The 24,340-nt window shown below is 42.8% G+C and overlaps 3 protein-coding genes across 4 annotated transcripts; all 3 read left to right on the top strand.

Moving 5' to 3' along the window:
- The first annotated feature begins 2,478 nt into the window (after positions 1–2,478).
- Positions 2,479–9,465, top strand: LOC139392329 (proteasome subunit beta type-7-like). Its single transcript, XM_071140237.1, has 8 exons — positions 2,479–2,966; positions 6,779–6,872; positions 6,988–7,085; positions 7,252–7,392; positions 7,646–7,761; positions 8,012–8,070; positions 8,154–8,305; positions 8,427–9,465. The coding sequence occupies exons 1-8, from the start codon at positions 2,902–2,904 to the stop codon at positions 8,536–8,538; spliced, it is 837 nt and encodes a 278-aa protein (XP_070996338.1). The 5' UTR covers positions 2,479–2,901; the 3' UTR covers positions 8,539–9,465.
- A 1,919-nt stretch (positions 9,466–11,384) lies between these two features.
- LOC139392270 (histone H3-like centromeric protein A) lies at positions 11,385–17,491 on the top strand. 2 transcript variants are annotated; one of them, XM_071140137.1, is made up of 6 exons: positions 11,385–11,606; positions 14,826–14,997; positions 15,235–15,365; positions 15,993–16,067; positions 16,295–16,446; positions 17,428–17,491. In XM_071140137.1, the coding sequence occupies exons 2-5, from the start codon at positions 14,871–14,873 to the stop codon at positions 16,421–16,423; spliced, it is 462 nt and encodes a 153-aa protein (XP_070996238.1). In that variant the 5' UTR covers positions 11,385–11,606; positions 14,826–14,870; the 3' UTR covers positions 16,424–16,446; positions 17,428–17,491. The 2 variants fall into 2 exon arrangements, with proteins under 2 accessions (XP_070996238.1, XP_070996237.1); XM_071140136.1 differs by lacking the exon at positions 17,428–17,491 and adding an exon at positions 17,095–17,143.
- Positions 17,446–22,132, top strand: LOC139392269 (LIM/homeobox protein Lhx9-like). Its single transcript, XM_071140135.1, has 7 exons — positions 17,446–17,498; positions 17,791–17,923; positions 18,752–18,954; positions 19,247–19,355; positions 20,318–20,447; positions 20,525–20,739; positions 20,941–22,132. Exons 2-7 carry the CDS (start codon positions 17,798–17,800, stop codon positions 21,301–21,303), a joined length of 1,146 nt encoding a protein of 381 aa, XP_070996236.1. The 5' UTR covers positions 17,446–17,498; positions 17,791–17,797; the 3' UTR covers positions 21,304–22,132.
- Positions 22,133–24,340: the final 2,208 nt, after the last annotated feature.

Here is a 24,340-nt window from a genome sequence, read left to right as displayed (position 1 = left end):
ATCACCTTTGGCAGAGTCTTTCTGGGGAAGTCTCTAAGAGCTTTGTACACTTGGATTGTACAATATTTTCCCATTCTTTTCAAAATTCTTAAACTGCTGTCAAATTGGTTGATCATTGCTAGACAACCATTTTCAAGTCTGGCCATAGATTTAAGTCAAAACTGTAACACGGCCACTCCGGGACATTCACCGTCTTCTTGGTAAGCAAATCCAGTGTAGATTTGGCGTTGTGTTTGAGGTTCTTGTCCTGCTGACGGGTGAATTTTTCTCTCAGTGTCTGGTGGAAAGCAGACTGAACCAGATTGTCTTCTAGGATTTTGCCTGTGATTAGCTCAATTCTGTTTATTTTTTTAGCTTGAAGAACTCTCCAGTCCTTAATGATTACAAGCTCACCCATAACAGATTCAGAGGGGTTGGGTTAAATGCGGAAGACACATTTCACTTGAGTGCATTCAGTTGTACAACTGACTAGGTATCGCCCTTTCCCATGATGAAGCTACCACTATGCATGCAAATATGGAGAATGGTACTCTAATGTGTTGTATTGAATTTTCTCCAAACATTACATTTTTTGTTTGTTTTTTGTTTGAATTTTACCCCTTTTCTCCCCAATTTCGTGGTATCCAATTGTTTTAGTAGCTACTATCTTGTCTCATCGCTACAACTCCCGTACGGGCTCGGGAGAGTCGAAAGTTGAAAGTCATGCGTCCTCTGATACACAACCCAACCAAGCCGCACTGCTTCTTAACACAGCGCGCATCCAACCCGGAAGTCAGCCGCACCAATGTGTCGGAGGAAACACCGTGCACCTGGCAACCTTGGTTAGCGTGCACTGCGCCCGGCCCGCCACAGGAGTCGCTGGTGCGCAATGAGACAAGGATATCCCTACCGGCCAAGCCCTCCCTAACCTGGACGACGCTAGGCCAATTGTGCGTCACCCCGCGGACCTCCCGGTCGTGGCCAAAACATGACATTTTTTATGCAGTATTACTTTAGTGCCTTGTTGCAAACAGGATGCATGTTTTGTAATATGTTTTATTCTGTACAGACTTCCTCCTTTTCACTCTGTTAATTAAGTTAGTATTGTAGGATAACTACAATGTGGTTGATCCATCCTCAGTTTTGTCTCACCACAGCCATTAAACTCTGTATGTGGGGCCTCCCGGGTGGCGCAGTGGTCGCTGTGCCACCAGAGACTCTGGGTTCGAGCCCAGGCTCTGTCGCAGCCGGCCATGACCGGGAGGTCCATGGGGCGATGCACAATTGGCCTAGCGTCGTCCAGGTTAGGGAGGGTTTGGCCGGTAGGGATATCCTTGTCTCATCGCGCACTAGCGACTCCTGTGGCGGGCCGGGCGCAGTGCGCGCTAACCAAGGTAGCCTGAGCGGTTTCCTTCCGCTCTGGGAACTGAGTTCAGAAGGACACCTGTATATTTGTAGTGACTGGGTGTATTGATACACCATCCAAAGTATAATTAATAACTTCACCATGCTGAAAGGGTTATTCAATGTTTACTTGAACCCATCTAGCAATACATACTCTTTGCGAGGCATTGGAAAACCTCCTTGGTTTTTGTGGTTGAATCTGTTTGAAATTCACTGCTTGACTGAGGGACCTTACAGATTAATGTATGAATGGGGTACAGAGAAGACGTAATCATTCAAACATCATGTTAAACTCTTATTGCACAGAGTGAGGCAAGTGAGGAAAAAAATCTCAATTTAATCCATTTTAAATCAGGCTGTAACACAACAAAATGTGGAAAAAGTCAAGGGGTGTGAATATTTTCTGAAGGGACTGTATACCTGCTATGAATCCAAGTCTCATTAAATATGGGGCTTTCTCCTTGGACTTCTCCCTGCGCAGGATGTTGTTTGCCATGTGTTTCTGCTACCAAGCAGGAGAACTGATGTCCATTCTCCCCTGAGCAACAAAGACCAAGTGCAAGAACATAGAATGAAAGTTCCCTTTACCCTACATATAATTATGTTAAGAAACTGTTTTATATTTTAAACTAATACTAAACATACAGCATATTTACACTGGCCTTGTCATTTCCATAACATGTTCCACACTCCGCAAACTGATAATGGTGCAAATGGCCTAGGATATGCCATTGATAGTCTACTGATAGTATGACCATAGAGGACATTACTTTTTTTTTACACGCCATAGACATGCATATAAAAGTAGGCCTATTCACACTTCACCCGTCTTCATTGCTTCTTTCGTTTTATTTTCTATAATTCAAACCTTTTGCACCAATTATACAGCTGTTCATTTTCCAAACAGCTGGTTGTGATCCTACAACGTTAGTGATAGTTGTGATCCTACAACGTTAGTGGTATCCTTCAGACATCTCTAAACTTCAGCCGTACCCTAGTCGTAACCCTTAACTAACCTTAACCCTTAACTAACCTTAACCATTTTAAAACATCCGAGTTGGGACGGCCCAAGGATCCCCTTCCTATCAGCCATTGAGAATCCATTTTGTTCGGTTTTGACAAGATGGTATACAGTTTGTCAGATTTGACTTTTCGTAGCATGTTAGAATTTACGCAGCAGGTTAGGGGAATTAGGTTACTGTTAGGAAATGGGTTGCAAAAATGCAAAAAAAAAAAAAACTACCTTTGACGTTAACTAAACAAAAGCTGTATCCCAAATTGCCATGACCCTTTTGTTCTCCCTGGCCTGTGCGGTATTTTGATTCGTCTGAGGCTATGATGTGTTAAAATTGAAAGTGAAAGAGTTCTCCCCACTAAACGCTGACACATTTAGCTAAGACAGTTTACCTTGACAGCGTTTAACAAAGTAATAGGGGTAGAAAAGTAAAGTGCAGTAAGCTGTCTCACCTTTCACAAGGGGTCTCGGTTTGTGGATTCGTTCGCCCATCTTGATTGAAGATGCTCAATAATTCTCGACCTTGCCAACCTCAAAGCGCTGGTTTTTCCTTCGAAAACACTCGCAGGTGAGTTCATTTCTCTGAGGCCCACTTGGTAATTTGAGAAACATTTACTACAACGACGAAAAAATCTTTAGAATAATCAGGGCCGTCAGCTTTTTAAGAAAGCTTGGAGTGACTTTCATTGCCCTCTGGCACAACCCCTAGACAGGTTTTACAGTTTTAAAGCTAATGTCCTGCAATTCTACGTATTTTGACAGGGCTTAGGCCTACTGTATGACCAGGCTGGAAAATAAAATAAAACCACAGGTCAGGTGTATTCAAGATGCTTTGAACATTAAATAAACACTCAATTGTACAACTTTGAGATCTTTGGGAATACATTTAAAGTATGCTAATATATTTTTTTGAGGTGGTTTGACACATTATTCAGACAGTAATGAAATGAGATGAGGAAACAGGCAAATGGGAGAAACCGTGGGAAGGTTGGAAGCAGGGACTGTTCGCTCTCAGGTGGAAAGTACGTGATATGCGCCAAGGGCTAAATTTGGCCCGCGGGTGGTTTTATTTGGCCCCCCCAAGTTTTCGGTGCAAAAATAAATAAAACATTTGTGTGGAATTTCCATTGTAGGACATAAAAGACTAAAATCATCAGGAAATCATCTCCAAGTGATCTTAATTTAAGAAGTCTGTTCCCAAGTATTCCCACGCATAATAGAGAGACGCGTGATCGTATATAAATGTAAGCAAGGTTTGAAATTCATATCTGTTTGGGCTTCTTGCTGCCAATTCGCAGTCTACAAATTATTTGGAATTATTTTCTGGCCCCCAGACCATCTGCTCCAAGGCTCTGCACAGGAAATATTAATGGTTGATGGCAGTGGGTAACCAAATCATAGATTTCAGTCTCCTTGTCAATAGACTGCTTTGAAGCTAAGGACATACATTTTGTAATTTGGGTGAACTTTCTTTAAAACAGGTCTGGAAGAAAATCCTGCTTGGTCTCCAGGAGGGTTCGCCACCCCAATCTATGCTTCCCAAGTGCTGTTTTTTTTAATGTTCTTATTATAACAACAACTAAATTATCAATCACAAACCTTCAAGAAAGATCTAATGAATATCACTATTCAGGTGGTTTATGCGCACTAGTTTAAGATCCTTGCCATCATCGTACTCTACATAGACATAATATGATGTGTTTGTGTTGTGAGTCCCCCTACCATCTCTGCTTAAGCATGCGCACAATATTAAAATGTCAAATTATATTTGAGGCCTGGAGCATTTTATATCCAATGCTTATTTGTAGGACTTATTCAAAACTGTCCATGAATGGCTGCAAAATACATAGCCTCATATACTTCATTTTCAAACACTCAAGTAGGCATATCAGATTTCAAATATGTGATTACACTGGCATAGTTACACATCAGGTCCCGCTACCAAACCTTCCCTGCTAAAACAGGTCTCTGTCTACTGCCCTATCATTGTCACAGTCTTAATGCCAATTTCCAAACGAGGGGACAAATGCAAGTGTGGATTAAATCGACTTTAGTAAACACTGTCAAACAGATGCATTCTGCAATAGGCATGGGAGTAACGCCTCGATTACACCGATAGCGTTATTGCATTTTGGTACACCAGAAGTACCTTTATTTCCAATGGAATGCTGTGTTTGCCTTGCAGTTGCGGTGCAGAGGCAGTTGCGGTGCATTCTGTGTGGTGCATACGTTGGATACATTGAACATATACATACAACTGTATGCATAGACGGCTTGACAGAAAAGGTAGTAAAAGGTGAATGTTAAACTTTTGTTGCACACATATCCAGATGATGCTGCGTACCATTTAGCGCAATGACGCTGTCGGTGTGATCGTGGCGTAACAGCAACCTAATTTTGTTGGCATTGTACATAAAACAGTGCTACTGTGCTGCTCTCTCCATCCAGCTCCACTCTGATCTTGATTAATCCTCTTGGTCCCTTACATAACTAGACCAATCATCTGCTTCAAGGTGCCGTGGCTCACAGTGCTGTGATAGGACAATGATAGAGGTTCCGCTCGTGATGTTAAATTGCAGGCACAGATGCTCCGATTTAAAAACGATTCGGAGCACAGTTGAAAAGTCAACGCACTGACTAGGCACTAACTAGTCAGGACGTGACTATAAAAATAAAAGTTTTACTTTTCAATGTGTGAGATGTGAGGTGCGGCGTCTGAGCATGAGAGGGTCAAATGTGTCTCACGGCCAATGCTTGAGAGTTGGCAGCTCTGTTTAATAAGATGTTATGTTTGTACCACAGTGTTGTGAAAGATCTTGAGGTGGATGTGAGGGGCTCTAGTCAAGACCCAATTCATGCACAATTAAAGGGCAACTCCACCACTTTTCAACCAAATTTTCATTCTCTCCAGCACAATACAAGTGTCAACCAGAGGAGGCTAGTGGGAGGCGACTATTGGCTCATTGTAATTGCTGGAATGGCATGAATAGAACTGTATCAAACATATCTCGCATGTTTGATATGTCAAACATATCTCGCATGTTTGACCCAGTTCCATTTAGTCTATTCCAGACATTACAATGAACCCGTCCTCCTATAGCTTCTCCCACCAGCCGCCTCTGGATTGTCAACATATGTGAAAACAGCACATTTATACGTTTTGTCTGAAAAAAATATAACGTTAAAAAGTTATACCCAATGACATCAAAAGATAAAACAGAGATTCACGGTGACGTGTGGAGCAAGAATACCCTCCCTTGGGCTAGAAACTAATTGCAGATTTTGAAAATTCACTTTTTTACTTTTAACCCTGCACTGTGATTGGCAATGTTTCAGGACCTTATCTTTTTAACCACATATCATAGAAACGTGCTGTTTTCACATACAGTGACTACCTCATGAAGCTGGTTGAGAGAAGTGTGCAAAGCTGTCATCAAGGCAAAGGGTGGATACTTTGAAGAATCTCAAATATAAAATATATTTTGATTTAACACTTGTTTGGTTACTACACGATTCCATATGTGTTATTTCATAGTTTTGATGTCTTCACTATTATTCTACAATGTAAAAAAAAAAGTACAAATAAAGAAAAACCCTTTGAATGAGTAGGTGTGTCCAAACTTTTGACTGGTACTGTACGTAGACACTGGTTTGGTGCAGGAGATGAATGAGGTTGGAAAGTGGCAGAATTGTCCTTTAATTACTGTGCCGGTCTGAAATTGTTAAAGAAACTGATATAAAATGTTATTTATTCTGAATATGACTCATTTTTGTAAAATTGTGAACCTACAGACAGATTACTAAGAATATAGCACAGTTTAAAACAGGTTCATTACTGCAAGCCTACATATTGTTACCATGTAAATGCATAGTTTTAGCAGAAACTGTAGAGGAAGCTTTCCTGAATAATCTCTGCTTTTAATAGGCTTAGGTTTAGAGCCCGACCGATATGTTTTTTGGGGACCGATTCAGATTGGGGTTTTTTTTGGGGGGGGGGGCAAACTTATGATACCAATATATCTCCTGGCATACTATTTTACAGCAGGGAAATTAAAAAGTTTCAAAGTTTCATAAATTGCCATCCAAACGAGCAATTATCCTATAACTATGCTTCAAATGTTGATTTCATACTTTGTGACAATAATGACACATCATGAGAATGGCCGCAAGTGTTCAGATGAGCATGAAATTCCCTTTTTTCTTTCAATTTATTGAATATCGGTTATCAGTGGGGGTTATAGACCGATATAGCGTTAAAAGGCCAATATCGGCAGATAATATCAGTGAATCGATATATATCGGCCTGGCTCTACATAGGCTAACACAATGCCAGTTCCTCTAAATATACCCAACATTGCATAAAAAGTGCTCACTTTGCAGGAATGCTGTTTTGGAAGGGAATTTGTCTGAGCTTGGTTACAGTTCTCCTAAGGCAAGGAAGACTGGAACCACCATCGCTGGCGTAGTCTTCAAGGTGAGAATCAGTCATGACACATTTTCCGCTTCCTGTGATGTAGCTGTTTCAGGGTTGAGCTCAGCACAAACAATACCCTAAGTATGATTATACTTTGGGTTTCCTTCCTCCACAGGATGGGGTGATACTTGGAGCTGACACAAGAGCCACTGACGACATGGTGGTAGCTGACAAGAATTGCATGAAGATCCACTACATTGCACCTAACATTTAGTAAGTGCCACAAAGAATACACCTCGTACAGTATAATAGTGTAGCTTGTGTAACCCATATGCAGATCAGCATCAGCCCCTTCACAATGGTAGGCAAAGACTGGGGCCTTTGTTGAAGTCTATTTGAGTCACCATGCTTCACCCACTAATCTCAGTTTTTATTGTAGCTGTTGTGGAGCAGGTGTGGCTGCAGATGCAGAAGTCACCACTCAGATGATGTCATCCAATGTGGAGCTGCACTCGCTCAGCACAGGACGCCCTCCCCTTGTTGTCACGGTTACCCGACAACTGAAACAGATGCTCTTCAGGTGAGCGAGAGCATGAATGAGTCTGTGACGATGGGAAAATAAGACCACTACAGTGGCCACTCTCATAACACAGTTTGAATGCTGACAATCCAGTTACTTTCCAGACCATAATATAAAATAACACACACAGCAGTGCCTTCGTCAATGATAGCGCATCCCTCATTTGATTACAACAACCAGTTTTTATCAAGAACATTTTGATGATGCTGTTACATTGTAGCGCTCTACACCTGAATTGTGACTTCCACTCCAGGTACCAGGGACATATTGGCTCCTCTCTGATTGTTGGAGGTGTGGATGTGACTGGCGCTCACCTCTATAGCGTCTACCCACACGGCTCCTACGACAAACTACCATTCCTTACCATGGGTATGCTCTCCCTTTAGTTTATCTCATCAATTCTTGACTCTGTCATTGGAGATTTTGTTTTTGCACCATCTGTCCATGTGTTTCAGTTCATCGTAATCACAGATAGTGTTGTCTGTATTGTTTGTCTTTGGTCATTGTCTATTGCCATCAAATAATTAATCTGGGCCGTGTGAAGAGCTTCTAATGGTATGAAGTTGTATTGAATACTGAAACATTAGATAAGGTAACATTACTGCTGTTGTTTTTGCAGGATCAGGAGCAGGGGCAGCTATTTCAATATTTGAGGACAGATACAGACCAAACATGGAGGTGAGATGCAGTTATTCTCATTGAACAGTTGTTCATTTCATAAAATGTATTGCTCACCTGTCTTAATTGTCTATCTTGCTAAGCTGGAAGAGGCTAAAAAGCTGGTGCGGGATGCCATTGCTGCTGGGATTTTCTGTGACCTGGGCTCTGGCAGCAACGTGGACCTGTGTGTCATCACCCAGGCAGGGGTTCAGTACCTTAGGGGCTATGACCAGCCTGCCCAGAAGGGGAAAAGGTGAGCTATACAAGTTTCTACTGGGCTACAACCAACAACATTTTGTGAATATTACTTGATTATTCATAACGGTAATTTACAAATTGCTCTCTCTCTCTTTCCTTTCTCTGTCTGTTTCCAGAGAAGGGCAGTACAAGTACAAGCCTGGCACCACTGCAGTTTTGACAAAGACTGTCACACCCCTGCCTCTGGATGTTGTTGATGAATCAATTCAGCTCATGGACACTCAGTGAAATGTATGCTGCTGCAGGAATCATCAAACACACTTGTGAATTCCAACACTCATTAGCAAAAGTATCTACTTTAATTCTAAATAGCCAAGATGTGAATTGATAATTGATAATGGCATTGGGTTTTGCGTAGCTTTTTATACATACTTGGCAGCTTTTTTAATTCAATAATTTACTTTCAAAACAGTATTGCAGTGTATGAAACATTAAAAGGCAATAAAATATTTCTTACATGCGATAATGCCATTAAGTATCATTAACAAGCATTGGTAATTTGCATTGCGATCGCCTTACTGGAACTTAATACCAAAATACAATGAATGCATTTAGACATTTTTATTAGACCTACATGTATTAGCAGGTTCTACAAGAACATGCATGCAATAGTACATCACTGAGTATGGTCCCATGCACACAATAATGCGACTATTGTGGCTAGTCAGATTAATGTAATAGTTTGATTAAAACGTTCATATGCTTTGCAAGAAGAACGATTTGGACACATTTGAAATCAGGCTAGCTGACGGAACTCTGATAAATGCGAAAAAATTGGCAATCAAAATAAATGTTCTACCATGTCATTCTACCATGTTATTTTTGGGAAGAATATTTGATTCTGAGTTCGGACATATAACGTTTTAATGTGAAATCTACTTCTAAACGCCGATTTATGCAGAGGAGAATAAAAAATAAAATGTTGTTTTTTGTTTTTGCTCAATCTGATTGGGTGGGCCTGGCAGTGCCTGGCTCCCCAGTGGGTCCACCCAGGCCCACCCATGCCTTCACCCCTGCTTAGAATTTTCACATTATATTCTATATACAGTGCCTAGCGAAAGTATTCGGCCCCCTTGAACTTTGCGACCTTTTGCCACATTTCAGGCTTCAAACATAAAGATATAAAACTGTATTTTTTTGTGAAGAATCAACAACAAGTGGCACACAATCATGAAGTGGAATGACATTTATTGGATAATTCAAACTTTTTTAACAAATCAAAAACTGAAAAATTGGGCGTGCAAAATTATTCAGCCCCATTACTTTTAGTGCAGCAAACTCTCTCCAGAAGTTCAGTGAGGATCTCTGAATGATCCAATGTTGACCTAAATGACTAATGATGATAAATACAATCCACCTGTGTGTAATCAAGACTCCGTATAAATGCACCTGCACTGTGATAGTCTCAGAGGTCTGTTAAAAGCGCAGAGAGCATCATGAAGAACAAGGAACACACCAGGCAGGTCCGAGATACTGTTGTGAAGAAGTTTAAAGCCGGATTTGGATACAAAAATATTTCCCAAGCTTTAAACATCCCAAGGAGCACTGTGCAAGCGATAATATTGAAATGGAAGGAGTATCAGACCACTGAAAATCTACCAAAACCTGGCCGTCCCTCTAAACTTTCAGCTCATACAAGGAGAAGACTGATCAGAGATGCAGCCAAAAGGCCCATGATCACTCTGGATGAACTGCAGAGATCTACAGCTGAGGTGGGAGACTCTGTCCATAGGACAACAATCAGTCGTATATTGCATAAATCTGGCCTTTATGGAAGAGTGGCAAGAAGAAAGCCATTTCTTAAACAACACTTTTTATGGATATCTTTAAAGTTTGCCACAAGCCACCTGGGAGACACACCAAACATGTGGAAGAAGGTGCTCTGGTCAGATGAAACCAAAATTGAACTTTTTGGCAACAATGCAAAACGTTATGTTTGGCGTAAAAGCAACACAGCTGAACACACCATCCCCACTGTCAAACATGGTGGTGGCAGCATCATGGTTTGGGCCTGCTTTTCTTCAGCAGGGACAGGGAAGATGGTTAAAATTGATGGGAAGATGGATGGAGCCAAATACAGGACCATTCTGGAAGAACCTGATGGAGTCTGCAAAAGACCTGAGACTGGGACGGAGATTTGTCTTCCAACAAGACAATGATCCAAAACATAAAGCAAAATCTACAATGGAATGGTTCAAAAATAAACATATCCAGGTGTTAGTCAAAGTCCAGACCTGAATCCAATCGAGAATCTGTGGAAAGAACTGAAAACTGCTGTTCACAAATGCTCTCCATCCAACCTCACTGAGCTCGAGCTGTTTTGCAAGGAGGAATGGGAAACATTTTCAGTCTCTCGATGTGCAAAACTGATAGAGACATACCCCAAGCGACTTACAGCTGTAATCGCAGCAAAAGGTGGCGCTACAAAGTATTAACTTAAGGGGGCTGAATAATTTTGCACGCCCAATTTTTTAGTTTTTGATTTGTTAAAGTTTGAAATATCCAATAAATGTCGTTCCACTTCATGATTGTGTCCCACTTGTTGTTGATTCTTCACAAAAAAATACAGTTTTATATCTTTATGTTTGAAGCCTGAAATGTGGCAAAAGGTCGCAAAGTTCAAGGGGGCCCGAATACTTTCGCAAGGCACTGTATGTCCAAACCCCCGAATCAAATATTCTTCCCAAAAATAAAGTGGTAGAATGTTTATTTTTGATTGTCGATTTTCTGCATTTATCAGAGTTCCATCAGGTAACCTGATTTCAGGTGTGTCCATGTAAACAGGTTTATTAGGGAAATCGTTATTCTTGCAAAGCATGTAAACGTTTTCATCAAACTATTATATTAGCACGTAACCGCACTCACTGTGATAACCCCCACCCCAAACCATACACACATCTGAATCTAATCATGTTGAAAATGTATGTCTCTATAATTTGTATTACTAGAGTTATTACATATTACTGCTATATATGCCGTTACTACTGTTCGTTGAAACCGATTAATGCTTGATCTGGCAATGTGTACCGGAAGCCCCGTATGGAGGGTGTGACACGCAGTTGCGGAGCCTCAGGAGGCTTGCATTAGGCCAAATCAAGCTCCATACCACATCGTCATTGCTTCCCCAAAAAAACGTTTACAATGCAGAGGGCTCTGTATAGCTCCGCATTGACATAATTGGTTGATGGCTCTGCGCAATCATGAATCTCATTGGCTCTGCAAAGAAAAGGACACCAACGTGCGTCGTTTGAATTTTGAGCTTGTCTTTTGGTCACGGAAAATATGAGTGTCGGCTGGTAAGTGTGTAATTTTTGCACGTTATAAAGTTATGCTAGCCCTGCATTTTTTGCAATGTAAGATATGGCATGCTTGCTCAATATAACGTTAGCTGCCCAACGCTCTCTGAAGAACTATCGCTAGCTTTCTTTCCTCCCTTAAATTAATTTGTCAGTTTGCTAGCTAACTTTTGTTATTCTTGATTTGCCAAGTTCTTTGCTTTCATACCGATGCCCGTTTACTAGTTAGCTTGTTGTGTGGCCAGTTCGCTAGCTATCTTTGAGTGAATGTTGTTTTGCATTGTTTCCAGGTTTCCCCCAGCATAACAACATTCACTCAAAGGTAGCATGTGTCACTGAGGGGGTTCGATTAATCTGGCCTGTGGGTACACGGACTATGGCGGTCACGTTATCGAGCGAAAATTGGGGGGAGAGGCTTGCGGTCTCAAATAGAACAGTAATCTGTTCCAGACGCCCCAATCTTTGTATTTTTGTGTGTGCCATTTTAGCATTTGTAAGAACATTTCCTGCAATTCTCAGAATTTCACAATTGAGCTCATTTCCAGGGATTCTGCCATGTAACTGAGACAATATTTAGCAGTTGCCGATAATTTCCTGCAATTCTATGCTTTTTCCATGGCTAAGGCTGTGTTCTTTTGCTCCGAATTTAACAAATAAAATGAGGAGTATTGACTGTAATAATCAAATCAAATTGTATTTGTCACATACACATGGTTAGCAGATGTTAATGCGAGTGTAGCGAAATGCTTGTGCTTCTAGTTCCGACAATGCGGTAATAACCAACAAGTAATCTAGCTAACAATTCCAAAACTACTACCTTATAGACACAAGTGTAAGGGGATAAAGAATATGTACATAAAGTATATGACTGAATATGACTGAGTGATGGTACAGAGCGGCATAGGCAAGATACAGTAGATGGTATTGGGTGCAGTATATACATATGAGATGAGTATGTAAACAAAGTGGCATAGTTAAAGTGGCTAGTGATACATGTATTACATAAAGATGCAGTAGATGATATAGAGTACAGTATATACATATGAGATGAATAATGTAGGGTATGTAAACATATGAGGTAGCATTGTTTAAAGTGGCTAGTGATATATTTTACATCATTTCCCATCAATTCCCATTATTAAAGTGGCTGGAGTTGAGTCAGTGTGTTGGCAGCAGCCACTCAATGTTAGTGGTGGCTGTTTAACAGTCTGATGGCCTTGAGATAGAAGCTGTTTTTCAGTCTCTCGGTCCCAGCTTTGATGCACCTGTACTGACCTCGCCTTCTGGATGATAGCGGGGTGAACAGGCAGTGGCTCGGGTGGTTGTTGTCCTTGATGATCTTTATGGCCTTCCTGTGACATCGGGTGGTGTAGGTGTCCTGGAGGGCAGGTAGTTTGCCCCCGGTGATGCGTTGTGCAGACCTCACTGCCCTCTGGAGAGCCTTACGGTTGTGGGCGGAGCAGTTGCCGTACCAGGCGGTGATACAGCCCGACAGGATGCTCTCGATTGTGCATCTGTAGAAGTTTGTGAGTGCTTTTGGTGACAAGCCGAATTTCTTCAGCCTCCTGAGGTTGAAGAGGCGCTGCTGCGCCTTCTTCACGATGCTGTCTGTGTGGGTGGACCAATTCAGTTTGTCTGTGATGTGTACGCCGAGGAACTTAACTTACTACCCTCTCCACTACTGTTCCATCAATGTGGATAGGGGGGTGTTCCCTCTGCTGTTTCCTGAAGTCCACAATCATCTCCTTAGTTTTGTTGACGTTGACTGTGAGGCTATTTTCCTGACACCACACTCCGAGGGCCCTCACCTCCTCCCTGTAGGCCGTCTCGTCGTTGTTGGTAATCAAGCCTACCACTGTTGTGTCGTGGGCAAACTTGATTATTGAGTTGGAGGCGTGCGTGGCCACGCAGTCGTGGGTGAACAGGGAGTACAGGAGAGGGCTCAGAACGCACCCTTGTGGGGCCCCAGTGTTGAGGATCAGCGGGGTGGAAATGTTGTTGCCTACCCTCACCACCTGGGTGCGGCCCGTCAGGAAGTCCAGTACCCAGTTGCACAGGGCGGGGTCGAGACCCAGGGTCTCGAGCTTGATGACGAGCTTGGAGGGCACTATGGTGTTAAATGCAGAGCTGTAGTCGATGAACAGCATTCTCACATAGGTATTCCTCTTGTCCAGATGGGTTAGGGCAGTGTGGTTGAGATTGCATCGTCTGTGGACCTATTTGGGCGGTAAGCAAATTGGAGTGGGTCTAGGGTGTCAGGTAGGGTGTATGGTGATATGGTCCTTGACTAGTCTCTCAAAGCACTTCATGATGACGGAAGTGAGTGCTACGGGGCGGTAGTCGTTTAGCTCAGTTACCTTAGCTTTCTTGGGAACAGGAACAATGGTGGCCCTCTTGAAGCATGTGGGAACAACAGACTGGGATAGGGATTGATTGAATATGTCAGTAAAGCCCTTTTGTCGGGAAAAACTCATTCTGATTGGGTGGGCCTGGCTAATTAATAAAAATTAATTGATTTCTGTAAGTCGGTAAAATCTTTGAAATTGTTGCATTTATATTTTTGTTCCAAGTACTTTATATTTGGTTTTAGTTTTAAGTTTACACTGAAAGCGTTTTTCCATCCCAAAAACAATTTTTTTTATTGGGAAGGCAGATAGAAAACCTTTATCAAATCAATCACTTGAAATCATGTGAAATCCTACTCATTACTACAAGTGCTTACTTATTTAACTTTTAGTTTTGTGCTGACTTCGCCCTGAGTGGGGCACCTGGCTCACTTCAGATCGAATGCAATCAACTTTCAGCCAGTGCAAAACACACCTACACTTGCACCCGCCCGAGATTAATCGAAACCCCTCACTCATTCCATGGAGGGCCGAGTGTCTGCAGGTTTTCACTCCTTCCTTGTACCTGATTAAGCAATTTAATATCATGAATTAGTTAGGAACTCCCCTCACCTGGTTGTCTAGGTCTTAATTTGATACAATTTTGAAAGGAAGTAACAAAAACCAGCAGACACTCAGGCCCTCCATGGAATGAGTTTGACACCCTTGTCATAAAGACATAAATTATGCTTTTTATTTTTTATCCAGTCTGAGTTGAACCCTTTTTACTTATTGGCTTACAGGTCAGGTATATGATGAAGTCCAAGAACTTATATGGTCAATACTGGATCAAGTCACTAAATGCATCTTTTCTCCATATTCTCTTCGCCATCAGGCAAAGGTGTGGCTTTAACTCAGTGTTGTGAACTAGTATTGGAGGATGCCTCGTCGCGATCCTGATGGCTCTTCTGCAAGCCGGCGCAAGGGTGCAACACCCAAGCATCGGCCTCCAGCCCCAACCGCGCCTGCTTCAACATCACCGGCAGCACGGCTGAGCGGACCATCAGGTAAGGAAGATGGGGAGGAGGGGAAATGTGGTTTGACTCATGCCTTCTCAATCCTGACACTGAAGCAAACTTTTTGTTTAGCTATGTATGTGACCACTAGTTGAAAATGTTGGCATGAATAAATATTTTATAATAATAATAATAATAATAATAATAATAATAATAATAATAATAATAATAATAATAATAATAATAATAATGTTCTCATTGTTTTAAAGATGATTTGGATCTCTCTAGCCCCTGCAGGTGTAGCTCCCTCCCGGCAAAAGAGGAGGAGGTTTCGCCCTGGCACCCGAGCTCTGATGGAAATTCGAAAGTACCAGAAGAGCACGGACTTGCTTTTGCGCAAGGGACCGTTTGCGCGCCTGGTAAAATACCACTGGCTTTGTCGCATCACTGTCTTGCATAGTAGAGGTTGATTAGCACATGGCTCCTGTGGACCGATTTACAACCACCTTACATTCTTAGATGGATGCTGCCACTCTCTAACAATACATTACCTGTTGTTGATGATACATAGTTAATCCTGTAAAGCCCTGTGAACTCTGCTGTGAAACAAGTCTCTCCAGGATTCCATATTTCTTTGCAAAATCGACAATTCCCCACATATTATGCGAGAGCTTGCATATTTGACCTATCACGTCACTATTACTGCATACAATAGTCAAATCATCTCAATATTATCACATAAAAATGACCAATCACGCACTTCAAAAAGGGGGCTTGCTATTTAGACCAATGAAGACACACATCAGCGCATTTTGACGTCAGAATTGCTGCAGCAAAATCAATAATTTTTCCATATATATATGTTGCAAAAATCCTGGAGGGACTGGTAAGCTGGTGGTGTCTTAGTTTGGAATAAATAATAAAAGAAAGATGAACTAAAATGCTTGTTTTTACAATTAAAGTTGCTACCCCGAGTTAATATTTCCTGTTAGTGATTATTTATCTTCAGCGAATTTCAAGGTTGTTTACTCAGGTTGTCTACTCAGGTTCGGGAGGTGTGCCAGACGTATAGCAGGGACTTCATGAGATGGCAGGTGTATGCTCTTCTGGCATTGCAGGAGGTAGGTTGGTTCCCACTCCTGTGCTTATTTGAAGAACTGTTATATCAATACTCTAAATCCTTGTCTTACAGTTTTAAAATGTTTGATTATAATAACATCATAGTACACTTATTTTGAAAAAGTTTTTATTTACATATCTGCAATATAAAAAAAATGGTATCCTTATTAACTATTGTCAATCTGAACGTTTCCTGGTCATAATTTTGACACCATTCTTTCTCTTCCAGGCTGCAGAGGCTTTCCTCGTTTTACTGTTTTCCGATGCCTACCTGTGTACCATCCACGCCAAGCGTGTAACGCTATTCCCCCGTGACATTCAGCTTGCCCGGCGAATTCGAGGAGTGGATAATCTCTGAGAACACTCAGATGAGCCATTGAGGTGCGAGCAGTGTGTCTTTTTAATATATATTGTTTTAAACTACTGACCATGGTGTGCTGAGGACCTCTAACAATGCTATGTTTTGATGTAAAGCATCAGTGGATATAATTTGCCCCAAATACACATGCATTATGTTCATGCCAGTTATAAACTCAGTATATTCTATAACAAAATGCTCACCCAGGCAAAGGAATGTTGACAAATGTTTTGATTTTAGAAAAAGGTGTTTTTGTACGTTGAAGGAAAAACACTTTTGGGTATACTGCTTTAGTTCATCTGTGTTTTGGGCCCTCATGCCACCGAAGACAAGTTAGTATAGTGGTCAAATATGAGATTTACTGTAAATAATGTTTTAATGTTGGATTTGAATAAATGTTTTTATTCAGTAGGATAAACAATTAGAAATGCCTCACATTTGTATACCTGTTCCCATACAGCTATTGTAGGATTACAGATCCATACTTAGAACCCGGAAATTCATTTTATTCATGTTATATTTCATGCCCAAATTTAACATGCATCTGTGGTGTTTGTGCATGTGGTTTTATCCACTGCCTTTGTCGCATTGTATTTTCAGCCTATGGTGTGGTGTTCCAAGATGCCCCTTTTGGCTCTTTAAAAATGTTTTTAATTGGTCTCTTGGGACAGCTTTCTGCTGCCTCCTGGCCCCTGATCTACCCGCTTTCCCAGCAGGCAGTGCAGCCAATCCAATCTTCTCACACCTGCCTGAAACAGCTCCTGATGGTCCTGTTTACAGGTGTGCTGAGGCTTCGCTTGGGACCGAGAATCACACCGGGCAACATTTAGGGAGTTCGATGTTTAAAGTTAACGGCACACCAGTTGAACGACTACAGAGGAGCGGGAACACTGTTTTAGCGTATTATCACAATAATGGTGTGGACATGAGGATTTTTGGAGTCAAAGAGAAGGGGTTGGACAGAGAATAGTACTGTTTATTCAAGTGCCATAATGCACATTAAGTTGTCATTTTAAAGGGGATATTGTTCAGGGAACCAAAAGAAGTGCATTCTTTCAGGACATCAACACGTCAGGTAAGATCATTTTATGCTCATGGGTCAAGCCAATTCATTTAATAGTTATGTTAAGAGCAATGTATTTGTTTGCCAAGATAATCTAAATCCGTTCTAATTCCACATTGTCTACTTGCATCTATTGTAAATGTTTGTAAAAGGTGCATTTTAGGATTGGAGATGGAAGTACCAACTGCAAGGATAGTGTTAGAAATAAACATAATGAAGTCGTGTAATGAATAAGCAAGAACTCTTTTAAATGTCATTGTTATTTGATGTGATCCATATCCATCCTTTTCCCCTCTGTCACAAGGGCAATCATGATGTCACCAGAGGACAGCAGCACCCTGGAGGGCTTATTGTATGGCAGCCTCCATGGTGACGAGGGGGAGGAGTCAGCGAACCAGGGGAGCAGACAATTAGGAGAGGATCATTCAAAAGCCAGTGTAAGCCCCAGCTAGCCTTAACCAATGATAAGAATTATGCATGTCTGTAGCCTGGTCCCAGACTGTTCTGACGCCCATACATGCATGTTATGACAACAATAGAGGAGTTGGCTAAAACCCATACAGTACTGTATATGTGGACTATATAATAGCATATGCCCCATATTTTTTGCCTGTTAAGGAATGTTAACAACATTGTATCTGTAAAACAAATAATAATAATATGGACTTGGATAAATTCTTGACTAAATATCTTAACATTTTGACAGTATTTTTACAATGTAGTCATGTGAGAACAGTCTCAATGCATGTCCAAGGGCCCTACACTCCATTTGTGTTCTATGGGTTTTTATGAATAGTTCATGACTTCCCATAAAGAGAAGCTTTGCTCCTTTTTTGCACCGCTCCAGTAGCGCATGTCTGAAACTGGGTTCAACATAATGAACGTACATGTGCACGCTTCGGCTAGCAGGCTTCAGTTTGTTTGATAGACCACACAGCCACTATGTACATAAAGTAAGCAGGAAATCCATGACCTACATTCTGAGTTGTCTTGTTTGATGGAAGTAATGGTGATTGCAGGGAAACCAGGAAATGTGGCTCTATTTTTATACACAGTGGCCTCCACGATCCCCTAAAATGTGTCTTCATGACCCTGTTAAATTATCCAGTGTTAATCATTGATCTGACATGAGTCTGTTTACACCTCTCCAGGCATGTCAAATCAGTGATTACCTCAAGTAACGGCGGAAGGAGAGATGCATTTGGAAAGTATTACAACGGAGCCCTTGTGACCTGGAATGACCTTTTTCTATTCTTGCTTTGCAGTCTCCAGCTACAGGCTTAGTAGAGGAGCCGTTGGTGTGTGCCGGCTGCGAGGGACGTGTTTGCGACCGCTTTGTCCTATTGGCTGCAGGGCGGGCGTGGCACGAGGCGTGTCTCCGTTGTAGCCAATGCCAGTGTGAGCTCCAGACGCACCTCACACTCTACTGCCGTGACGGAAGCATCTACTGTCAGCAGGACTACTGCAGGTGACTCCAGTCTTCACCCATTTTAGACACTTGTGTCCTGGTTGCTTTGATTCTGCCTCTACCTACTTATCTGCACCAGACTACTCATTTGGTTGTTTTGGTCCCGTCTTCATTTTCTTGTACGGTAATACTCTGCAGGCTACTGACGACAGTCTTCTATTTGTACACTTTTCTCTTCTGTCTAAGAGGATTTCCTTTAGTGGAGCATGTTAATGTTGTAAAAGACATGCTCAGTCCTCATATTGTTCAAGAATGATGAGTGCTAACAGATCTTATTTCTCTAACTGGCCAGGTTATTCAGTGTGGGACGATGTGCCCGCTGCTCCCAGCCAATCCCGTCGTCAGCAATGGTCATGAGGTCTGGTGATCTGACGTTTCACCCTGAATGCTTTTCCTGCCAGGTTAGCTATTTTGGATCTATAATTAGCACTTGCAGTACCTGTCCAATTCTACTTTGACCATTAGCCCCTACCCTACCTCCTAGACACTTCTGTATAACTTTTTCAGCTCGAGGCCCAAATGAGAAATTTGCATCCTCCAATGACCCAAATCAAGAAGAAATGGTGTGAGATTTTGGATGTCTTTTCATAACACGCGATCCACCTCTCAGTGGTGCAGTGGTCTATAAGGCACAGCATCGCAGGGCTAGCTGCGCCACTACGGTTCGAGTCCAGGCTCTGTCACAGCTCGGCTGCAACCGGGAGACCCATGGGGCGGCGCACAATTGACCCAGCGTCGTCCGGGTTAGGGGAGGGTTTGGCCGGCAGGGATGTTCTTGCCCCATCGCGCACTAGGGACTCCTAGCGCAATGCACGCTGTGCACGCTGACACGGTTGCCAGGTGTACGGCGTTTCCTCTGACGCATTGGTGCGGCTGGCTTCCGGGTTAAGCGGGCATTGTCAAGAAGCAGTGTGGCTTGGCTGGGTTGTGTTTTCAAAGGACGCATGGCTCTTGACCTTCGCCTCTCCCGAGTCCGTACGGGAGTTGCAGCGATGAGACAAGACTGTAACTACCAATTGGATACCACGAAATTGGGGAGAAAAAGGGGTAAAGAAAATAAAGAAACCCTGCCCTAGCCTTTCCGAGTATAAGGTGGAGCAATTACCCCCACCGTAAGCTAGGGGGGAGAATTCTTGTTTATTACTGAAACCTGTGGTAATGGTGACGTGAAATGCATAAAATCAAATAATTCTGTATTAGTCAATCTAGGTACACTTTCACTTTTAAAAGCTCTGACGAAGGCAAGAGGCCCAAACGTAAGCTTGAATACACTTTAATAGGAACATAACAGGAGGCTATTGAAGTCTCTCTCTCCAGGCACCGGTTTTAATTACATTAATGGTGGTAATTCTATATTTCATAGGAGTGTGATGTCACTTTGATGCCTGGAAACCTATACAGTCAACACGGGCAGAGCCTGTACTGTCAATCACATTACCATGATGACAGCAGTGCGCCACCCTCTCACAAGCTCCACCTCAAGCAGAGAGAAGGTGAGTTATTCAAAGATGACAGATGATATTCACGTTTACAAATGGACAGTCTGCTATATCAACGTACCTTGATACAGGAGAAGGGGAGGAGTCTGTCAGCAGCCCTGAGCCACGACTGGACGATGGTGTTACAGGTGGCCGGGCCCGCAGGCGGACTAAGCGAATAAGAACATGTTTCCGCAGCGAACAGTTGAGAGCCATGGAGTCCTATTTTGCCCTGAAACACAACCCTGATGGCAAGGATTGGAGCTGTCTGTCTCACAGGACCGGTCTGCCCAAGAGAGTGCTTCAGGTTTGAGACATAGAACATAGGATTTTAACTGTGAACAAATTTTGACCGGAGTAGATCCCCCCCCCCCCCCCCCCCCAAAAAAAAAAATCAGTACAGGATTATGCGGACAAACTGTCACCAATGGACATTTAGGTCATGCTTAAAATTATTGTGATTTCTCATCTATCTCTCTCTTATACATTCACACACACACGCTCTCAGGTGTGGTTCCAGAATGCAAGGGCCAAGCTGAGGCGTTCCCTCTCAGCCGACGAGTCGCAGAGCAACTCACCCGCCCCCCAGAGGTTCGACACCATGGCTACAGCCTCCCCGTCCCTAGTGACCTCCCACCAGTCCTTCCAGACCAGCACCATCGACCAACTGGAGCTCTCTCTGCTCACCGCCCCTCTCAGTGACCCGCCCCAAAGCCCCGCCGACCAATCAGCAGGCTTTAAAGACTCGTTCTTCCTGGACTACAATCCCCAGGGTGCACCAAGGCTCTCCCCTTTGATGACCTATGATTTTGGGGAGTCTAGATTGGGCAGAGAAGGCGATTCTGACTCGGTACTTCAACCATATTATTGACCATGTTTACATTATTCTGGTGAGCACTACGCTATTTAGTCTTCCAGGACAACAAGTTATGACAGAAGAGAAGCTACAAGTGTCTAACTATAATTGACAAACAAATGGCCTACCAAATGTCAAAAATTGTAATATGGCCTGCAGAAATGTATCTAAATTATGGGGGAAAGTAGCCTAAGCCAGTAGGCTATGCAGTCCGGTACAGAGTATCAGCAAAACAAATTACTATGGAATTATGATGGATCGAGCTGCACAGGTAGCCTATTTTTTTCAAGTGAGTTTGACAATCAGATAAAAACATCACCCATGCTATGCGAAACTGAGCCTGCGCAGACCGCGAAAAACAACAGTAAACTGAATTTGATGTTTACATGCTACAGTATCCCGTCGAAGATCAGCATGTCCCAGCCTTCTTATCCGGGTGTCTCATAACCGGGATACAAACTTTTTCGGGTTATTGTAATCAGGATAGGATGTTTTTATATGGAGCAACTCAAAAACAGAATACTTGAGTATCCCGAATAATAAGTGGATATTGGTGTGCATGTAGACGTGGTCAAAGTTAGGCATGATGACCGTACAGCTCCGTGAACTGATAGAATTTTAGTTATAATAATGCTATGGTAAATTAAGCATTTTATGATTATTCCTCACTCCTTGTTTTGTTCCACGGTTTGTCATGGCTGTTATGATATCAATATGCGCAAGTAGTTTAGAGATGTATAGATGCTTGTGTTTGTTATGATATTGTACACACTGAGTGTCAGGGAATGTGTGTAAGAGCATGTATCTGAATCCCACCACAAATATGACTACGAGCTCTTTGTACTTTAATAAATGGGCTGTATTAACTGATGGAAGTATAGGTTGTCTGTTTACTCATTGTCTAAAAGCATTTTTCAACAGATACAGTAATACAGTTCTTCAGCAATCAGTCGGTCAAATCTGATAATTCATACTTTACTAGATTATTTTTAACCCCATTATCTCCTCAATTTCGTGGTATCCAATTGGTAGTTAGTCTTGTCCCATCGCTGCAACTCCTGTACGGACTCAGGAGAGGCGAAGTTTGAGAGCCGTGCGTCCTCTGAAACCCAGCCAAGCCGCACCGCTTCTTGACACACTGCCCGCCTGACCTGGAAGCCAGCCGCACTGTGTCAAACCTAACGACGCTGGGCCAATTGTGCACCGCCCCATGGGTCTCCCGGTCACGGCTGGCTGTGACAGAGCCTGGACTCAAACCAGGATCTCAAGTGGCACAGCTAGCACTGCGTTGCAATGCCTTGGACCACTGCACCACTCGGGAGGCAGGGTTTCTTATCGCCACTCAGGAGGCACCCTATATATTGGTTTTAACAGACCAGGTTAAGGATGAATAGGACGAGGTCCTATGTGGCTCAGTTGTTAGCACATGACACTTGCAACACCAGGATTGTGGGTTCGATTCCCATGGGGGGACCAGTATGTAAAATTATGAAAATGTATGCACTCACAACTGTAAGTCACTCTGAATAAGTGTGTCTGCTAAACAACCAAAATGTAAAATGGCTACAATCCTCATAAAATGTCAATATACAAAGCACCTCTATGAAGATGACCGCTCTGTTTAGTAATGAATTGAATCTATAGTGTGACCTCTGGTTATATGATGTTTTTTGAGAAAGGTCACTGATCCAGAGTATTTATGAATGTCTATAATGATTGTGTCAGGAAACCGGACAATGGAATTCTTTCAGGTGTGTCCGTGTCCTCCCTGTGAGGTGACCTTAATGACTGAGACCTTGACAAGGTTTCTTCGAAAGTCCTAAAGAATCAAGCACAATAATTGGACACTAGAATCCATCAATTAAGTGAGGCCTGTTTCCAAGTCAGAAGAATTTAGATGTTGCATTACATGTGCATCAAGGGCCCGATTAACCAATTGAGGACACGATGCTGTCAGCTGAAACTCTTTACATTTATGGGGGTATTTAAAGGGTCAAGGCAGAAACACATTCTACAAGGTAAGCCAATTGATCCATCAATGCATCAGTGTTGGTATCAGGTGTGGACGTTGATATTCAGTTTGTCTGTACAGCAGGTACACATGATTCAGTGCTTACATAGTAAATAGAACCATGTAAATGCCTGTAGAAATCTGCATGTTAGGACATGGTGTCTAGCAGTGTAACCGATGTGAAATGGCTAGCTAGTCAGCGGTGGTGAGCGCTAATAGCATTTCAATCGGGTGACGTGATTCGCTCTGAAATCTGAAGTAGTTGTCCCCGTTGCTCTGCAAGTGCCGCGGCTTTTGTGGAGCGATGGGTAACGATGCTTCGTGGGTGTCAGTTGTCTATGTGTGCAGAGGGTCCCTGGTTCGAGCCCGGGTCGGGCGAGGGAAGGGATGAAAGCTATACTGTTACAGCAGCACACCTATTTTAATCCACTTGGTGCTATTTCAGGGTAGTTGTGGGAAAGAGGAATGCTTGTTTCTTGCTCCACACAGTTAATTTAGCCTTTTTCTTGAATGGGGCCCTAAGAATGTGGGCTTTGTGAATATCTGGATAGATTTGCAATCTATGATGCATTGACAGTCTATTTTTCCATTTTGTGATTTATTTCATAACTACTTTTTATTTCCAACAACCTATAGATGAGATTATCCTCGTTCCTTCTCTGTGCCTCTCAGCCGATGCTCTCTCTTTTTTTCTCCCTGGCTCTTCTGGTTCCCATCCCGGGGGCACACGGGCCATCCCACTTCCCCCTTGCCATCCTGCCCACGTTGGATAACCCTGAGTGGGAGGTGGCCTTACTCCAGCTCCAGGACTCATGGATGTCCCCGAGGGCTGTAGCTGCGGCGGGCCTCCGCCCCAGGGGTCCACTTCGGGAGTTTAGGCCAGAGGATCCACGCCCGGGCCTGCTCAGGGCGCTGGTGGCTGAGAACAGCTGGAGACAGGAGGGCATGAGGAGGGGCCAGAGGGTGGATCTGGAGAAGAGGCCTCTGGGTCCCTTCCTCGGCCACCCCATGGACACTCTGCACTACCAAGAGGGAGGAGGA

This window comes from Oncorhynchus clarkii, chromosome 32 (assembly GCF_045791955.1).
Source record: "Oncorhynchus clarkii lewisi isolate Uvic-CL-2024 chromosome 32, UVic_Ocla_1.0, whole genome shotgun sequence".
Classification (NCBI taxonomy): domain Eukaryota; kingdom Metazoa; phylum Chordata; class Actinopteri; order Salmoniformes; family Salmonidae; genus Oncorhynchus; species Oncorhynchus clarkii.
This window is presented reverse-complemented; position numbering and strand designations above follow the sequence as displayed.